At 42.2% G+C, this 19,456-nt stretch overlaps 1 protein-coding gene across 1 annotated transcript in view; it reads right to left on the bottom strand.

Moving 5' to 3' along the window:
- Nucleotides 1-1,928: 1,928 nt before the first annotated feature.
- The window catches only part of LOC148036702 (NADP-dependent malic enzyme-like), a 114,468-nt gene continuing 96,940 nt past the window's right edge, over nucleotides 1,929-19,456 (bottom strand). The window contains exons 12-20 of the mRNA XM_087678757.1: nucleotides 8,179-8,226; nucleotides 7,934-7,987; nucleotides 6,794-6,892; nucleotides 5,174-5,263; nucleotides 4,963-5,040; nucleotides 3,237-3,311; nucleotides 2,989-3,079; nucleotides 2,756-2,884; nucleotides 1,929-2,657 (exon numbers count right to left, since the gene is read on the bottom strand). Of these exons, the coding sequence (XP_087534883.1) occupies nucleotides 2,569-2,657; nucleotides 2,756-2,884; nucleotides 2,989-3,079; nucleotides 3,237-3,311; nucleotides 4,963-5,040; nucleotides 5,174-5,263; nucleotides 6,794-6,892; nucleotides 7,934-7,987; nucleotides 8,179-8,226 (753 nt within the window). The 3' untranslated portion in view covers nucleotides 1,929-2,568. The remainder of the gene's footprint in view (nucleotides 2,658-2,755; nucleotides 2,885-2,988; nucleotides 3,080-3,236; nucleotides 3,312-4,962; nucleotides 5,041-5,173; nucleotides 5,264-6,793; nucleotides 6,893-7,933; nucleotides 7,988-8,178; nucleotides 8,227-19,456) is intronic.

Genomic DNA, 19,456 nt, shown 5'->3' with positions numbered 1-19,456 from the left:
TCCCACTTTCTCTATAAGGGAGACAATAGATACCGGACTGACTCAAGGATATGTAGCATTGGCTGGCTTGGAGAGGATGTGCTTAGAGATACAATTTCAATAACCCCATACCAAGATGTGGCTCTTTAGTACACTGGTCATGTCCACATTACTCTATCAAGTACAAATAATGGGTAGCAATCTAGATCATCGCAACCAATCAAGTCACACATGATCGTTGGAGGTTGATTGAGAGACCCCTTATATCCATAATCTCCAAGATTATCAAATGTAAGGCCTTCGTAACACATAAGATCATCAAATTGAAGCTAGTAGTTGTATCAGCTGCAATGAAGACCCTCATTCGATGATTAGTCATATGTGTACACACGTTATGGAATCTACGTAGACATAGATATGTGTGGTTCCCTATTAAGTCCTCTCAACACCTTGCCAAGGAGGGTGACACTTCTTGTTTGTATGCACAAATTTAAACCTTGTTTGACTTACATGGAACTCTCCACTTCTAGTACTCCCTTGATGCACAATTGCTTACCTTGAGCCGCTCAAAAATTGAAAGGATTATCAAGATGCATCTTACCCAACTAGATATGAGGACACGGTTGGCACAAAAACAAGAGCTAGGGACGAAGATGACTTTCTATAAAGAACATCTCCAAACCACAGATGATGATTTTATTATACGCACAAAACATATGGACACCTAACACCCACCTCTTATATGGAATTAGATGTGCTTTTAAACAAATGTGGTCTTCGCACCGATTAGAGATGGAGACCAACAAATATAGGCCTACACCACCAGAAGAGCGCATATGCCAAATATGTCAACTGGAGCCAGAGACAAAGGAGCACTATATTTGTCATACCCAATATACTATGAGATCCAAGGCCACTCCCATTGCCTCTTTAGAGAGATTTGGACCATTATCTGGAGTCATAGATTACAAAAACCAAATGTGCCTTGGTCTCTTTCTCTTCGAGATACCTTCGCTTCAAGACTCGCTCATCACGAGTACAATAGCTTCAAGACAAGGCCCCACTTAGAGAACTTACAGATTTCTTCACAAGAGAGACCCAAGCGATTTCAGCACAACTACAACCTCGACCTTCTATGCATACATGAGTATTGATTGATCAAACCATCTAGCTTGGTCGATCCAGACGTCTGAGACCTCGATACAAGCCTCAACAACACTTCCAAAGACAAATACGAGAGTATTGCCCGTGCTAGAGCCATGCATTCTACATCCCCATGAGATCATTCCCTAGACAAAGATACTCCCAACTTGCACCAGGGTCATCTAGATAGCTAGCATTACAAGGGGATACTAAGTGCTAGTATGCTCGAACGAAGGCATGGCTGCAATTATATGGGTTACATATAAATCACCTCCCCCCACTACAATACAACTTGAACTGCCCCTACTTCAAGCTCAAAGCTACATCATCAATATGGACATTATTCAAACACACATAGCCAAGACATGGGTGACACCTACTGAGGATTTGGAGACAAAGATAGCTTTATATCGAAAGCATCTTCTATGCATATCCCATGACAGCTTGTTCACCCAAGATACATTGATGCACACCTGTCTCATGGTGTACAATGTGCCATTAGGCAACTTCCTACATCCTCATACCAACTACGGATTGAGACAAGTAGATGCCTCGCCGCCTCAACCTCTATGCTAAACACACCCATTAGAGATATCCTGAGATGAGAGTGATTCCTGAGTTGTTCCACACTATTAGTTTTAGACATCATTTGTACTCATTAGCATGTATTGTTCACTGTTTATTTTCCATTTAGATAGTTATTGCATTAGATGTCAGCTATTTTTTGCACATGGGAAATTCTCTCTCTCTCTCTCTCTCTCTCTCTCTCTCTCTCTCTCTCTCTACATAAAGGCAGTCCGTTTGATATCAAGTGGAGAAATTGCCTATTGGACCTTATTTGAATCATGAGCACGTGTACCAGACCATGTTGGAGTTATAGGCACATCGTTACTTAGAGTATGCCAAACCCTGTTGGAGTTAAAGGCAAATGCTTATTAAGGGTCCATCAATCCAAGCAAGGGAGATGGTGGGGTACATGGCTGATTGTGATTGGCTTTTACAGGCTTGCTGAGGTATGTGGATAATTGTGATTGGTTTTCCAAGCTTGTGGGAGTTTGCTTATCAGAGATAGCTAAACGGTGGGCCCCTCCAACTTTTAGTTGCAAGGCTGCCTGAAATGCCTCACATGCCCAGGCTCTCTTGGTTCATATCAAACATCAACTGATCAATTTGGCTACATGTCTTTATATTTATAGCCTCCACTGAGATTGTCCTTTCTTATCTGTTATCTGTTTCTACATACTATATGACTCAATAACCACACTGTTGAAAAGTGTCCAAGTTAAGAATCCTTCCCAAGATGTTTCCCTAAGTGTACTTGATAGGATATGCATGTACAATAAAGGCATGCATAGACACAGAAAAGGCATCAGTCTCTTAACCTCTTACTCTCCATCACTTGCATTTGCACAGATCATCTGAAGAGGCCTTACCCAAAACTTTCAGTCACCGATACTTTCTGTAAACTGGATTATACATGCAGCTTTCTGCGTAAGCCACTAAATCTGCTGGCTTTGGAAGCTGTGTGGCAAAACCTGCAGGTCCCATCCAAAAGAGAAGACCAAAAGGACGGCCAATCAGAAGTAAGAGGATTTCATGACATTGGTCCACTGCTGAAAATCACAAGCCTTACCTAGCTCATAAGCTTTGTCTGCAACAGCCGCAGCTATATTAGCTGATATTTTTCTTATGTTTTTGAAGGGTGGGTAGATACGGCCCTGGAGAAGGTCATCGTCTGTCACCTGAGCAGCCAGAGCTCTTGCTGTTGCATAAAATGTCACAAAGGACCACATGTTACTCGGGAATTTTCAAACATCATTATGCTCATCACAGAATGAATTACTCATCAGTCTAAACCCTGAATACCTGCTGTTAGAAGCATGTCATCATGCACATGAATTGCTCCAGAGATGATTAAACCCAGTCCAAGGCCAGGGAATATGTATGCATTGTTTGCCTGGAGAGCAATGTCAGATCAGTTCTACCTCACAAAAAAGAAGAATGATTTCCACAAAGCTTGTTTCCAGGATAACACAAGCCAAAACTGCATCAAATAATCATTAACTATATCCATCACTGCAAATAACACAAGCATGAGGAGCATTTCTAAGTACTTGTCCTGGTGTAAAGCGCTTGCCATTCAAGGTGACTGGATCAAAAGGACTCCCCGTTCCAAATATTGCACGCCCCTGTTTGTGGATTGAAGAAATAGCAAGTGGTTAGGCCTCACTAAAAAACTGCACAAAACTTCAAGCTGTCTTCTGATGGTTTGACTCTCTCCATATGATGCAGGATCTTCAAATCAATTAGGACCCATGGTAACCAGTACCATAACTTCTTGTAATGTGAACGAAGCTTGGGACTAAAAGGCAAAAATATCAAACTTTAAAAAGCAAATTCAACCAAAACAGAACAGAGTCAAAATAGAGGGAGAAGACTGCACAGCAGGGGGTGCATATGCACAGACGTAAATAGGGGAGCCTGCAAAAGTCTGAGAAATAGTGACTTCCAACTAATAGCAATTAACATCCATTATGGTACATCATTGAGTTTTCATCTCAATTCTAGACCACTATTAAGGACTCAGAGAGCAGAAGATAGAAATTGAGATGGGTAAAATGGAGGGCTCATAATCTTCTTTCTTCTTCTGCTGCTTCTTTATTCATTCTCACTGCCTGCTTCTTCCTCTTACACACAATAGAGATACAAAAGAAGATAATATCTCTTGTTGGATTTTCTCCTGAAGGACCTTCACACTCCCTTCTATGCAAATGTATCAACACTCCCCCTCAAACATAGTATAAGCTTGAACATAATGAATGCCCAACGCACTTTTGAAGTATTCATACTTATCTTTACCTAATGCATTGGTAAGGAAATCTGGCACTTGGTCATGGGTGTTGATGTGAACCAAGTCTATCTCCCTTTCCAATACATTCTCTTTGATGAAGTGACAGTGAACTTCATTGTGTTTCATCCTTGCATGATAGACTAGATTCTTGGCCAACACAATAGTGCTTACACTGTCACAATAGAGCATCACACTCCGACCAATGTCAATCATAGGGCAGTAATCTCAGCCATGTCACTCGCATGCTGCTATTGCTATCCCACAATATTCTACCTCTGTACTAGACAATGCTACAGTAGGCTGCTTGTTACTACTACAACTTATCATGGTGGTACCTAAAAGAAAGCATAGCCACTTGTAAATCTCCTATACATAATGTTGCCAACCCTTCTCTACCCATAATCACAATAGCTACATGCTCTGATACTATTTGTTGGAAATTTTCAGAATTATGGAGATCGAATTCAATACAATCAATGTTAAGGAAGCAACAAATTATTGTGTGACATTAATGACAAAAAGAAAAAGAATTAGACAGCAAGCAAATCTTCTTCTTTGATCTTCATTCATCTTCATCTAACCTAAAAATTACATTGCATGGCTTTATTGGATGGCGTACCTCTTCACACCCTCCTATGTTCAATTAATTAAATAATGTCCCTTTTAATTATCCTAAGGTTAATCAACTTTGGGAGACTTTCATCAAAGTACATGATGTCCAAGCAACATGGGTATCAATCAAAAGGTCTTAACAAATACAATAAATTGCCACACATAATACATCCAAAATATCACAACACATCATTTATGATGAAGACAACACGCGATCATTACATCCTTCGCCATTTTCATATGCTACAATATAGGGAAGGACTAGCTTGATAGGCTACAATATAGGCAAAGATATCACCGCAAAAGTTAAACTATGAGCATTAAAAATGCATCGTTCCCAATGGCCAGCTACTTCAAAGAGAAGATGTTGGAACTACCTGTGTCCATGTGTAAGCCTCTTCTGCAGTACATTCAGCATTAGCTGTCGGATTTGACAAAGCCAAAACAACAGGTTTCTGTAGCATGAAGCCATATATTAGTAATTACTTAAAATAAAATGATACTTGCTTAATAAATCTACTTCATAGCATGTACTATGCATAAATCCAGAGCATAAAGAGGTCAAAAAATAGCACTTGAAATTGTTACCTCATTGCAAGAGGACATTGTTTCAAGGACTTCTTTTGTGAATGTGCTCCTTTTCCCCGATGACCCAATAAGAATTGTGGGTTTTAAAGCCTGCATCAATGTAAAGAAAGTTCTTGTAGAGGGGTTGACTCCTAGATACACAGACTTCACATTACTCATATGCTTTAGAAGCACTACTGTGATGCATCTGAATTTTATGCCCACGGCTGAGAGACTGACTGTGCAAATGAGCTGAAAAGGCCATGAAAATGAAAGAAAGAACTAAAAACACAACCAACAAAGACAAAACATAGCCAAAAAAAGATCATGGGCTTTCCAGAAAGCTAAACAAGCTCTTCTTAGGATTGAGCCACAAGCAATGAATCATGCAATGCATTTCAAGTGCAATTTGGCAAGAGCCAACCTTAATTATCTGTAGGCTGTGAATGTTTGCTATCCTTAGTTGATGCATTCAGCGCCTACTCCCGAGTTCCACCACCACCAAAAACCAGCCAAGTGGCACACTTCTTCAACTCTTTTGGGGCCTTCCTCCTCACAGACTTCATCACCCTGTACATTCCTCCCATGATTTTTTTCCCTTCCTCATTTTTTTCCATTTGCATCAAGTTGATATGCAGGTTCAATCTACGATTACAAAGCCCAATATGGTAGCCTCAGGTCAAGAGCCTCATTCAAACCAAGACTTCCAATTCCTAGCCTACTGGGTTACATTTTCTGAGCCTAGAGAGTAGAGACTACTAGAGTGAAGGAACAAGCTGAGGAGCTTCAGTGCACGACCTCCATGGTTGGATTGTTAGACATGTGTATCGGCCTATCAAACTAGTTTTTTGAGCTACATTAAAAGAGACCAGTTTGCTAGAGATAAAAGAGGAAAGTATGTTTCCTGTGTATCAACCAAGATGATTATCATGGTCAAGAGGTATGCAAGCTTGATGCCAGAGTCCTTCAATAGCGTATGTTAGGTACCAAGGCACCCCATTGCTCTCCTTTTTCTAGGTCTGGCCCTGGAATTCCAACTTTCAATACCTCACTCAAATCGGCAGGCTGCTCTTTTGTTGCTTGACTTGCAGCAAAGGCAATGGGCTAAGGACAGCTCCAATGTATCCACTTAGGGACTAAAGAATGAAAAAACAGTAAAGAATTCATCCCTTTCACTTGCTAGCTCTGCACTGTCAGACATCTTTTGAGAGATAAATGTTGGGACCCTCCCAAACACCCTTTATTTTAACTCAGGACTTAGTTCTAGAGTTTTGTGAGTTCAAACCATGGGTTGCATGTGATCAACAGTGCAATCAGCCTATCTGAATGGAAAGGCCATTTATTTCTTCGAATCAAATACTACGTAGAGGAAAGGATCCATCTTAAATCCTCAAATTTGATGAGTGTGTTTGTAAAATGGCCCTAATTAAAAAACATGTTTTGAATTGTCACACTTCTACATATAATAAAAAGTTAGATGACATGGCAACAACCCATTATTTCTGCATGTCATACGTAAAATTCATTACCCCTAGATATGCTTTCCCTTATTCATTCACTTAAACCCATAATTCCAAGGAAACTTCCGAAACTCCGGATTGGAGAAGAAACCAAAAACGTAAATGAATCCATCTCCCATACCTTCAGCGCTGACAACAGATCAGGATATCCTTCATGTTCATGAGCAAAATTTCTTTTGAAGTGTTGCAAAGTGTCCCATCTTGATTTCACAATAAGGCCCTGCCGTACAGGAAGAAGAGAAGCTGATAAAGGATCAACTCAAGAGAACAAACTGATTTCAGGAATCTGATACTAGTACATTCTCTTAATCAAATTTAGGGTGGACACGGAATGCCATAAAACGATTTGTCATTTTGAGAAGTCCATTTTTAAAACCAAAAGAACTGATAAATGCCATGTGAGGTGTAGTGCTAAACAAAATGGAACTTCACTACTATGTTGAGAAGTCTGCAAACATTCAGATACACATGTATGAGTCTACTTCCACAACCTAATGAAAGTTTTTATCAAAACAGAATTTGTTATTTTCTTTTTCCTTGAATTTGGGATACAACTGGGATTGGATGGTGAGTAAAGTGAAATTTTGAGCTAATAATCAAAACATGCTGCAAATCATACTGCCGATGCATTTTCAACAGCCAATAAAATCTATATCAAAGTTGCCACTACCTAGACATTAGGCGCAGTCATCACTTGAGGCCCCTCCTAAAGACACAAGTGATAGACAACATGGAGCCAGAGACGGGAGATAATCAACACGTAGTGGCTTGGCATGTTTGAAATGAAGATGTAGACAAAGAAGGACCCGATTCAGGCATGCACAAGAAGGCTTTGTGCCTTTCCTTGAGCCTCTATGAAGCACCTTGTTGCTTCACGAGTAGCCCATCTAGAAGGTGAAGAGAAAGAAAAGAGAGAAACAGAGGAGAGATAGAGAGACAGAGAGCATGATAGTGCAGGACACTCTTATTTTTCAAGGTCTTCAACAAGTTTTCCCTTCCATGCTGGCCAAAAGGCCTCTTGTACATCTGATTATTCTTTAATTTCAATAACTTTTATGGACACACAGAGAGAGAGAGAGAGAGAGAGAGAGAGATTATTTGCTGATGTAAATATTTATATGCAATAATTAAATCTTTCTCATGAAGAAATAAAGAGATACATTCTTTGTACTTAATATAATTACCCAGACAGAAAGAAAGAAAGATATATTAACATCTACATAAGGCCAATGTGACCTATGTGTGAGAGAGAGAGACCGACCTTTGAGTCCACCAACCAAATCTTTCTTCTAGCTTCTTCCAAGGTCACATTGTCCTATTCAAAGATACCAAGGTTGTTCAAAACCCCCAACTTATAGAGATTGCAGCATTTCCATGAATAAATCACCTCATGTTAAATAATCTCAACGCAAAGTACAAAATTACCATTGTAACAGGCTCCAAAAGTAAAACAAATATAAAACAAAAAAGGAGGTCTAGGAGGAGGCAATCCAACAGAATTCTTACCTGTTTTGCAATTTCTAAAGCAATCAACTCCGCAATGCCAGTACCAGCCTGAAGATACGAAATTACAATGAATTGTATTCTATGCTAATCTCTCATATACAGGTTAATTGCATTCTCTGCTTTGCGGTTAACTGTATTCTATGCTGATCTCCATATAGATGTTAATTGCTTTCTATGCTTTCCTAAAAACAATAAAATATCAAGAACACCATGACATACACAAAGAGAAACTTGTCATTTGTATAATGTTTTCCTAAGAAATATCCTTACATGTACACTTGGTGAACAAAACACAAACATGATAATGTTAAGAACAAAGAAACAAAACATATGCCAGAATTTCTAGGACCAACAAGATATCCCTCATTTCTTCCATGCAAGTGGAGAAGGGGAGCCGTTCATGCTCAAGGCCAACTTGCACAATGACACATGCACAAGTTGTCAAAAGACATGCAAGTCTAGCCCCCTTGAAGAGAGAGTATTTCTACACAAGTTTAGGAGTGAGAACCAAAATATAACTCTTCAACACACTAGCAACCAACAGTACACTTTTATCGAGCATGTGGGAGTTGGAAAGTTCCAGCCATGACAAGCTATATATAATGATATTCAAAACATAAAAGGCTAGTGAGAATGCAAAAGCTTGGAATTTAGAGCTCACTCATGTATCAAGGGGTTATAGGACTAAAGTGGGACAAGTGAAATGAGCCTTGGCTGATTCAAAGGGAAGTAAAATTACCAAATTAAATACTCTCAACAGGAGCTAGACCACTTGTACTTTGCACAAAGACAGCAAGCCTAGCACTCCCTTTGGTATTTCTTTAGATTACTAAGAAGGGCTTGGAATTGGGTTTCAAATGGCTGCATTTGAACTTTGTGCAATATTGTAATCCTACACAACTGCATTTAATGCTCTTGCTGCCTACATTTTTGTCATCTGCATCTATGTTTTCAGCCTTCCGTGTGTGAAGATATGCTAGGGTTTGTGCTAAGGAAACACACCATGTACGACCAAGACTGAAACACAAAGACTCAAATGGAGACAAGAAAAACTCAAACCCTAAATGCAAAGTGCAAAAACTCAAAACTCGGACACAAAGACAAACACAGAGAGAAGAAACTTTGAAGTGAATGAATGCTGTAAATGAATGTAAGAGTGTACAGAATGCCCAAGGGCAGAGCAATCCAATGTGGGATCCCAAGTGTTGTGACCACCAGTCGGACTGTGAGAGTATGGCAAACACCAAACATTGATCACCAAAATGTCAAGGAACTGAGGCAACACCAAGAGAGGTATTTGCTGATGTAGACGCAAGTACTACAGCAATCGCTTAGTGGGAGAGATGTCAAGATTGTGGGAGAGAAGGAAGGAGTCTCGCTTGAAGCTTTCTTGCTTGCATAATGGGGGAAGACACACAAGGGTGGAGGCTAAAAACAGTTTTCCTCTTCTTAGTTGTGTAAGCCAAAAGAACTCAAGTACAAAGAAATAGAAGAACCCTCTATATGGGTCTCAAACCAAACTCAACTAACTAAGGTGGCATACTAACTGAGCCACGAACTAGAGTAGATAAGGATAGCTATCATGTAGCTATTATTCAGGGGCGGTGTACCAACCGCATCTGCAACTGACAAGTCGGTGACATAAATACACAACGGTCACCCTGGCGTATCACGAGTGGAGCTCGATATCTCAACAAGAGATGGCAGCAACCTGTCGCCCGCGACTAGATCTTGAAAACACAAGCTGATCAGGTGCAATAATGACGCAATGGATGGAGGCCTCCAAACAGCAAGCCCATGGCTGAAAACAGACCACCTAGGGCTGAATAGTGATGGGCTACAATTGCTCAAGGCTAGACAGCAGATGGTAGGTTGCTAATGGCTGAAATCTACACGGCAGAGTGAGAAGCCTGCACCAACGGATTGGGGCTCAATGGTGGGTAGTCTATCTATTTATAGATGTCAAAGGGTGTTCCAAAGAATTACGGTTTTGAGGGACCACTGAAACTCTCTCAAAACGCCTATAAAAATTTATGTTTTCCATTAATTAAGAGTGTTTTGGGACTGTTTAAAAATGCTAATTAGCTGTAAAGATTGTTTTGGCTCAACATCCCCTCTTGGGCCCAAATCTCAGCCTAAAAGGAAAGGCCTATAATGTTTACCCCAAAGTATCATCAAACAAAGAGTGGGTGCTTGCTACCCAATGGCCTATCAAGACGAGAGGCGATGGTTATCTTACCAAGGGAGTCCAAATAGTCACCCCAGAGAGGACAAGGCATCGCACAAAGGGTGTTCATTGGTTGCTCAGTGGCCTACCAAGCCCTACAAAGGTGGATGAAACCACTTGAAAAAAAAAAAAATTCTTTTGTGGTGAAAAGTTAATTTTAGGGATGGTGTCTGATTAACTAATAGTGACCCAAAAGACGGAAGTGAGATGGTACATCCAACACATTACAAAACAGTACAAGCTTACCCAACCACTCGAGGATATCAATGACGAGAGAACGGTGTAATCCGTCAATGGAAACAACTTAGGATGTATCTAGTGGTGCTCTGCACAATGGGATGTATAGTATGCTACATGCTGAAGAATGCTCATGCAACAGGTGTTACTTGGACAATATCCGTCGTGGGCAAATTTTTCACTTGCCCAAGCACCCTAGTACAAAGATAATGAAATCATACAATGCATAAGAAAAGGTACAATAGGGAGGGAAAGGCGGATGTCGAAGACAAGTGCTGAAACCTATAGAATACCAAGGGTAGGAAACCCCTCTCAATCTGGATATCGATGCTGAAGAACGAAGTGGAACCTGAGGATATCGGTCTTCATGTGGTGCCGAGAACCATGTGGATGAAAATGATAAACCATCTCTAATGGAAGAGTAAGGATAGAAGTCACTGCCATAATAGCATCCACAGAGGTGTTGTACCATTCGCCTCGAGAGGGGAAGCCTTCATACTAGTAAAAGAGCAAAACTCCAAGTAGATGGAACCATGAAAGGAACTGCGTGCATCTCCTTTCTCCACCTCAGGAAGAACAAGTGCAAGCTTGCATCTTAGTTCTACACCGAAATACAAAACCCTACAAAAGAGATAAAAAATCTGCAAGCACAGAGCTGAGTAGCGAGATGCTCCAAAAAACAAAACTGAAAATCTTTTTTTTTTTAAAGCAAAGCTAAGTGCAATGCAATGAGTATGTTACTATCCAGTGGAAGTCTAAAAAAGAAAAGGCTAAGTGTGTGGCCACTATTCATATGAGAAGTATGCATAATGGATCCAAATGTGGACAAGGGGGATTGGGTATAGATATAGTAACCGCCTGTGCAGCCCATAGTGGAGGGATACTAACACGGAGAGTAGTCCATGGAAATCCCAGCATAGGAGTGACCCAAGGGATGTGTGACGGCATTCCATAAGTAGAGGATGGATATCCTTTCATCTCAAAAGGTCGTGCGGGGGGGTTGTGAGTATCTGAGGATAGTGAGGTGGATTTCCATCACAAGCGTCCCAAAGTGAAAGGATGTGGTAAAGTGGGGATATGTGAAAGATACAGTATTAAAGGGTGGCGTTCCCCATAACAATGCACCAAGAGATGGAGTGAATGGAGGGTAGGTAGAAGGTGGAAGGGAGAACGAGAAGGTATTAGGAGCGGAGATAGACAATCCAACCCCTAGTATACTTTGAGTAATAGTGAAATGTAATCCAAGATTTTGGATTGAAGATGTGAGTAGATCAAAATGTGGAGAAAATAGTGGTGGGATGGGAGGGAGTTGAGAAGTATAGTTTCCTTACTCAAATGAAACAAATGGTGGAGACATACCTGATGGAGGCAATTTGCTTCAAGAGCCTCCTCTATTAAAGTTAACATATTGAAAATCATCCGCATCCAGCATGACAAAAGAAGAAATAGAAGAGACTTTTGGCTTGCACGACTCAAAAGGATTATACAAACCTGATAGAAGGCTTGGTTCTGATGAAGGAGATGGATCACCAAACGCGCCAAATGTTATGGTCCCTCCAAGATCAAAGAGAGAGCCAATCTCACTAATCAATACAAATGGAATAGTAGCACTCATTCAAGGAGTATAAACCGAACTCTATGTGATGTGCAAGTACTGCTCAAACTCTTCATCTGTAAGATGACCAAAACGAGAAGAAAAATATGATAAAGGTGAAGTTATGTCTACATCCTCCCAGAGACCATAATGCCTTTTCAAAGCCTCCAATGATGGAGAAGCCTAATAGGGTGTCATAGGATCTAAAGAAGAAGGTCCCTAAGACATTAAGAGTCAGAATCGAGTCACGTGTGAGTCTTGCACAAAGACTAGCCTCCACAATCATCACAAGATACTCTTTAGAAGAGCACCGGCTCTGATATCATGTAAACATATGCTAGGGTTTGCACCAAGGAAACACATCATGTACAAACAGGACTGAAACACAAAGACTCAAACAAAGACAAGCAAAACATAAATTCTGAATGCAAAATGCAAAATGCAAGAACCCAAAACTCAAACACAAAGATAAACATAGAGAGAAAAAACTCTGACGTAAATGAATATAAGAGTGTACACAATGCCCAAGGGCAAGTTAATACAGTGCTTGAGAGTAATGTCCACCAGAGACGGATCCAAAGTGTTGTGACCATCAATTAGAGTGTCGAAGTTCGGAAAACACCAAACGCAGATCACCAGAGTGTCAAGGAATTGAGGCATCAATAGGAAAAACCAAATGCAAATCACCAAAGTGTCAGGGAATTAGAGTGTAGACAGCTCACTTGACAACAAAAATGTAGCTACTACAGTAGTCGCCTGGTGGAAGAGATGGCAACAGCCTGTCGCCTGACACTAGATGCTCAAAACGTAGGCTGATTAGGTGCTATGATGATGCAGCAAATGGAGACCTCCAAACAACAAGCCAATAGCTGAAAACATGCTGCCTAGGAGTGGATAGAGATGGGCTGAAGTCGATGATGGCTGGGCAACAGATGGTAGGTGGCTGATGGCTAAAAGCTGCACGCTAGAGTGAGAAACCTATACCAAAGGATTGAGACTAAATGGTGGCCAGCCCTTCTATTCATAGATATTGACAGGTGCCCCAAAGAATTAGGATTTTGGGGGACCACTGAAACTCTCTCGAACCACGCACCAAACTTGTGTTTTTCATTAATTAAGTGTGTTTTGGGGCCGTTAAAAAATGCTAATCAGCTGTAAAGCATGTTTTGACTCAAGATCGTGCTCCTATAGGCTGGGCAACAATATTTTCAACCTTTGTGAATATTTATTAGTTGTTGTCACTCTGATTCTCCCGGATTTTGCAAACATTTTGTGATCATCTCCCCTTGACACTACATGTGAACTCACGTTTCATGCAGTTTGTGTTGTGCTTGGTCGTACTCTCTCTTTCTATTCTATCTTTTCTTCTTGTCCTCTCCAAATGGCTCCTCTCTGTTGTTCTACTAATGACAAACTTCATGGCCTTCACTACTTTAGCATTGAGTGTTGTTATGAAAACATAGTTTGTGCACAAGCAATTGTGGTACATGGTTTTCCAGAGCTATTGAGGATCCTCAGCCTCCCAATCTCTTCCATCTGATTCGGACCAAGCCAACCATGAGGAAACAGTGCTTACATGTAATTCTGATGATCCCCCTGCATATTCTACTCTTCTCTCTTGTATCTCTAAATAGATTCTACGAGCCCTCTATGGATAGCTCCAACAGATGAAGTTCGAGCCTAAAGATACTATCCAATCATTCTTACTTCGGGTTACACATGTACTTATAGAAGACTATAAAGATCAAGATGGTATGATCCACCACCCATAGTTGCCTTCCTACATAGCGTGGACCTGTTCATACGGTACAGTACGGTATGAATCTGTACGATTCCATATGAAAGTACATCCACTTTTTGGCCACTGCATCAGGCACGTTTCGCGTCATGGCCAACGTAAATTCTGTGCTTTCTGCCCACGTGTTGGTCCTATTTTCTGCCCACATGGCACACTTGCCAGCCCATTGCCACTTGCCATTGGATGCCCGTTGCTCATTGGATGCCAATTGCCATTGGATCCCATGCTCTAGCCTCAGATACTCTTTTCCACACTCTTGTGCCTTCTCTCTTCTTCCACTTTGGATCTCTCTCTTCTTCCACTCTCTTCTCTAGCATATAAAAGGTGCTGCTCCCCTACATCCTTCCACACCAAATCAACAAGCATTTTCATTGCTCAATTCTCTCTCTCCAAGCAAGCTATCTATCTATCAAGATTCAAGCCTATCTTGATTCCTGCCTCCTCTCTCTCTAACTTCCAGCCCCTCTCTAACTTTCAAGCATCTCACTCTACCTCTCTTTCTCAAGGCTCAAGGCCCTTACTATCCCTTGGACCTCTCTCTCTCTCGCTCTCTCTCTCTCTTTTTTTTCGTAAAAGGTAATTGTATTAATTATGAAAAAAAGGTACAAGGTTACATAATTACAAGATACACAATGGCTCTAAGCCACCGTGTGTGAACTTGTCAGTACAAAACACGGACTAAGATACACAAGTCACGGTAAAGACACAAAGGAAATTGCCCTATGCCAGGGAAGCAAGTCTTCCCAAGGGAGCAAGTCAGAGTGCCGAACGAGATCTATCTGCCAAAGCAAGAGGCCTTTAAGCCTGGCAATGTGTCCCGGAACATTAGAGGCCGACTCAAAAAGAAAGGCATTCCGAGTAGTCCAATTATGCCAGCATCCGGAGTATCTGAGAAAATGAAACACGGTCTTCATATGCAACTGTGCCGGTGCCGGATATTTTGGGCGTGCAAAAACCCAATCGAAAGGACTCATTGAGAAGCCAACCACAGCTCGCCAAACCACAGACAAAAGCAACGAGATTTTCTTAGGGAGAGGGCAAGAGATAAATCGGTGACGGGCCGATTCCACAGTAGTGGTGCAGAAGAAACAGTTGTTGTTAGAGATGCGACGCTTGGAAAGGGCCGAGGCAAGAGAAAGACCACCAATCATTACCTTCATGACAGTTGCCTTCCACCATGACTGAGATTTCCGCAACCCCCATACAGTATTAGCTTTAGTGACCAGCCATTGATTATCTTTAATTAGAAGATGGTACACCTGGTTAGCCGAGGCCTTTTCCAAATTTAACCGACCTGCAAGGACCCACTCCTGCCAAGGGCGATCCACAGCTAGGGCAGGAAATGGTTGTCTGTTCTGGAGTACTGACAAAAGCTGTTCTCATAAATCATGGTATCCACGAGGGATTCGGAAAAGCCTCCTGGCAGTACGAAATGAAACGAAGACATTACAACTGGCAAGGGTGGCATCTGCAACTGAGGTCAAGCCCAAATGGGCCATGCGGTTAAATTTTGGTCTAAGCTCCTGTTTGCCTTCCCATGAAAGTAATCTCGAGGCTGCCAATAATTCCAGTTGAAAAGAGTTAGTATTTACACAGTCTTCCGCTGGAGACCAACGCGCCTTCTGAAGAACCAATTACCAGGAGCCGACCAAATGAAGGAGTAGAGGTGAGAAAGGACTCCAAAACCGAGAGTCTGCATTAAGCACATGCCACCAGGAGCCTCGAATTTGTGTATTCCCATGCAGAAGCCCGCGGTCCTCAAGAAAACAACGGGCTATAGCGGCCCACGGGTGATGCTCCACACACGTGCCACGAAAAAGAGACCAACGAAGTGCCAGCATATGAGTTTCGGCATCCAAAATAGCCCCACCACCCAGACGTTTGGGGGTACATGTATACGACCACGAAATCCACGAAATACCGGCATGCAATGAATCCTTCTTCCATAGCATGAAACGAATGGGCCAGGTGAGAGCATTCAAAGTAGTAGGAGTCCAAGGCAACAATGGTAAGAAATATATGAGCATTGGCAGCATAATTGTTTGAGCCACTTTGAGGCGAACATGGAAAGGCCACGCTTGCGACTTCCAATAGAGAAACTTCACTGCCAGTTTCTGTGAAATCCACTGTAGTAGTTGTTTCGACTGAACATCAACACCCAAAGGATACCCAAGATGCCTGACCATGGAACCACGGGGCACAACCTGTCCCTGCCAGCCGAATGACTGTAAATCGGACTCTGTACAACTAAGAAGGGCCGATTTGAAAGTATTGATACGAAGACCAGAAGCTTGACCAAAGAGCGTCCAGACATCTAAGGCCTTGCGTATATTGTCCTTGTCCACACATAAGATCATAAAATTGTCATCTGCCAAAGATTGACAAACGAAGTGCTGACCAAAAGGAAGAGACAATCCGGCCAACTGAGCAAAAGCTGCCATGGAGGATAATATCGACAAAACCGGATGAGTCGCCAAGGCAAAGAAGAGAGGACTCAAAGGACAACCCTGCCTCACAGAACATGCCAGGACAAAGGGCTCTGTAACACCACCATTTAGCATAACTCGCAAAGAGGCCGCCGCACTAATGGTGTAGATCAAGTGGGACATCCGAGTGCCAAAGCCCATCGTCGACATAAGTTCTGCAATGAAAGACCAGTCTAAATAGTCAAACGCCTTTTCCAGATCCAATTGGATCAATACCACTTCCTGACTGGAGTGCCTTGCATAGTCAATAGCCATTTGCACATTTAAGATATTATGCACAATGTTGCAGCCCTTAACTCTCTCTCTCTCTCTCTCTTTTTTTTTTTTCGTAAAAGATAATTGTATTAATTACGAAAAAAAGTACAAGATAACTTGATTACAAGATACATGACGCCAATCCAGGCCATCATGTGAAGAGGGGCTAAGTGCTACAAGTTACAAAGTTATGGCAAGGGGGCAGATGAAATTGCCATAAGCCAGGGACGGAAGTCCTCCCTAGAGAGCAAATCAGAATGCCGGAGAAGATCCAACTGCCAATACAAAAGGCCCTTAAGCCTCGCAATATGTCGCTGAACATTATAGGCGGAGTCAAAAAGAAAAGCATTCCTAATGGTCCAGTTATGCCAACAGCCCCAATATCGAAGAAAATGATACATGAGTTTCATATGTGGCTGTGCAGGAGTGGGGTATTTGGGCTGCCCGAAAACCCAATCAAATGGGCGCAGGGTGAATCCAACCGCTCCTTGCCAAATAGCCGACAAAAAGAACCAGATTTTTTTTGCGACAGGGCAAGAAATAAATCTGTGACGGGCCGATTCCACCGCAGTGGTGCAAAAGAAACAGTTGCCATTGGAGATTCGTCGCTTGGAAAGAGCCGACGCAAGCGGGAGACCACCAATCATCACTCTCCAAAGAAATACTTTACATTTGAAGGGGGTCTTGTTCAACCAGCCCTCCATCACAGTTGCCCTCCACCAGGACCGGGATTTTCGTAAGCCCCATAAAGCATTGGCTTTGGTAACTAACCATTGTTGATCTTTGATCAGAATATGATAAACTTGATTAGCAGAAGCTTTGCTTAAAGGCAGCCGGCCTTGTAGGTTCCAATCCTGCCAGGGATGATCTGAAGCAAGGGCAGGAAAGGGTTGTCTGTTCTGGAGCATCCGCAAAAGCTGTTCCCATAAAGGCCTATATCCCCGCGGAATCCTGTAAAGCCTCCTGGCTGTACGAAAAGATATAAGCACATTACGACTAGCAAGGGTGGCATCCGCGACCGAAGACAAGCCCAAACGAGCCATCCGGTTGAATTGTGGTCTAAGCTCATTTTTGCCTTCCCATACAAGTAAACGCGAGACTGCCAATAATTCCAATTGAAAAGAATTCGTAGTCAAGCGATCCTCCGCTGGATGCCACTGAGCCTTTAGAAGGACCCGTTTCCAGGAACATACCAAATGATTGAGCAGCGACGAGGAAGAACTGGAGAACCTTGAATCAGCATTAAGAACATCTCTCTCTCTCTCTCTCTCTCTCTCTCTCTCTCTCTCTCTCTCTCTCTCTCTCTCTCTCTCTCTCTCTCTCTCTCTCTCTCTCTCGCAAGCCTCTCTTTCACTCATGACTCTCTGTGAAGAAAGCTCCTAGGGTTTGCACTAAGAAAACACAGTGTACGACCACAATAGAAACACAAAGAGATAGACACACACAAAGAAAGCAAATCTCGAACCTTAAATGCAAAACTTAACACTCAAACACTAACAAAAGAAGAAAGAGAAAAACACAACTCTGAAGTGAATGATACTCTAAATGAATGTAAGAGTATACAAATACTCTAGGGCAGAGCAGTGTGTCAGAGAATAATATCCACCAAAGACGAATCCCAAGTCTGTGACCACCAATCAAAGTGTAGGATGGAGAGGATGCAACAAAAGCACATGTTAGGAGGACCTGGAGCACCGAATGCAAGCTAGACAGATGACGAAGAGGGCTAGCAGCAGCTATCTCCTAGTGTGGAGTTGTTGCCTGATGGAGAAAGCTGTCGCCAAGGAAGATGACACCAAACGCAAGATATGGATGCAGTTGCAAGCTGCTGCCAAGTGTAGAATAGGTCCAAATGCAGCAACAAAAGATAGCCTAATGATGGAGATGGGCTGCCAGTTGTGGCCCACACACTGGAGGAGAAAACGCAGCTACAAAAGATGTTGCAGGAATCTCAGGGGCTAGACAGCCACATCTGTGTGGACTAATGGCTAAAATCTGCACTCAAGGGTGTGAAACATGCACAAATGGGAATAAGGCTAAATGGGGGCAACCTGTCTATTTATAGATGTTGAAGGGTGCCCCAAAGAATAAGGGTTTTTGGGGGGCCACTGAAACTCTCTCGAACCACTCCCCTTTTTAGGGTTTTTCATTAATTAAGTGTGTTTTGGGGTTGTTTTAAGAATTCTAATCAGCTGAAAAGCATCTTTTAGCTCAATGCCCCCTCTCAAGCCCAAAACAAAGCCGAAAGGTTAGGCCAACCACTTGGATTTCTACTTACCCCAAGCTATCCCACCCCAAAGCAACCACACCATGAGACAAAGAGTACACATTGGCTGCCCACTGGCCTACCAAGACTACAAAGGCAATGGTTATCTTACCAAGGGAGTCAAAGCAGTCGCCCCAAAGAGGACAGGGCATCGGACAAAGGGTGCCCATCGGCTGCCCAGTGGCCTACCAAGCACTACAAAGGTGGATGGAACCACATTGAACTTTTCTCTTTAAAATGTGAGTTAAATTTTACGGGATGCCGCCAATTGAGTTACAGTGGCCTAGAAGATGGAAGTAGGGAGGGTACAACCAACACATCACAAAACAGTACGAGCTTACCCATCCACTCAAGGGTGTCGATGATGAGGGAAAATATGATGAGAGAGTATGGTGGTGTGGTGTCAACAGCCGCT

Source organism: Lygodium microphyllum, chromosome 5 (assembly GCF_053477565.2).
Source record: "Lygodium microphyllum isolate KBCC chromosome 5, Lygodium_microphyllum_v1.1.10, whole genome shotgun sequence".
In the NCBI taxonomy this organism is placed as follows: Eukaryota; Viridiplantae; Streptophyta; class Polypodiopsida; order Schizaeales; family Lygodiaceae; genus Lygodium; species Lygodium microphyllum.
Note: the sequence above shows the minus strand (reverse complement) of the source record. Positions and strands in the feature narration are given on the sequence as shown.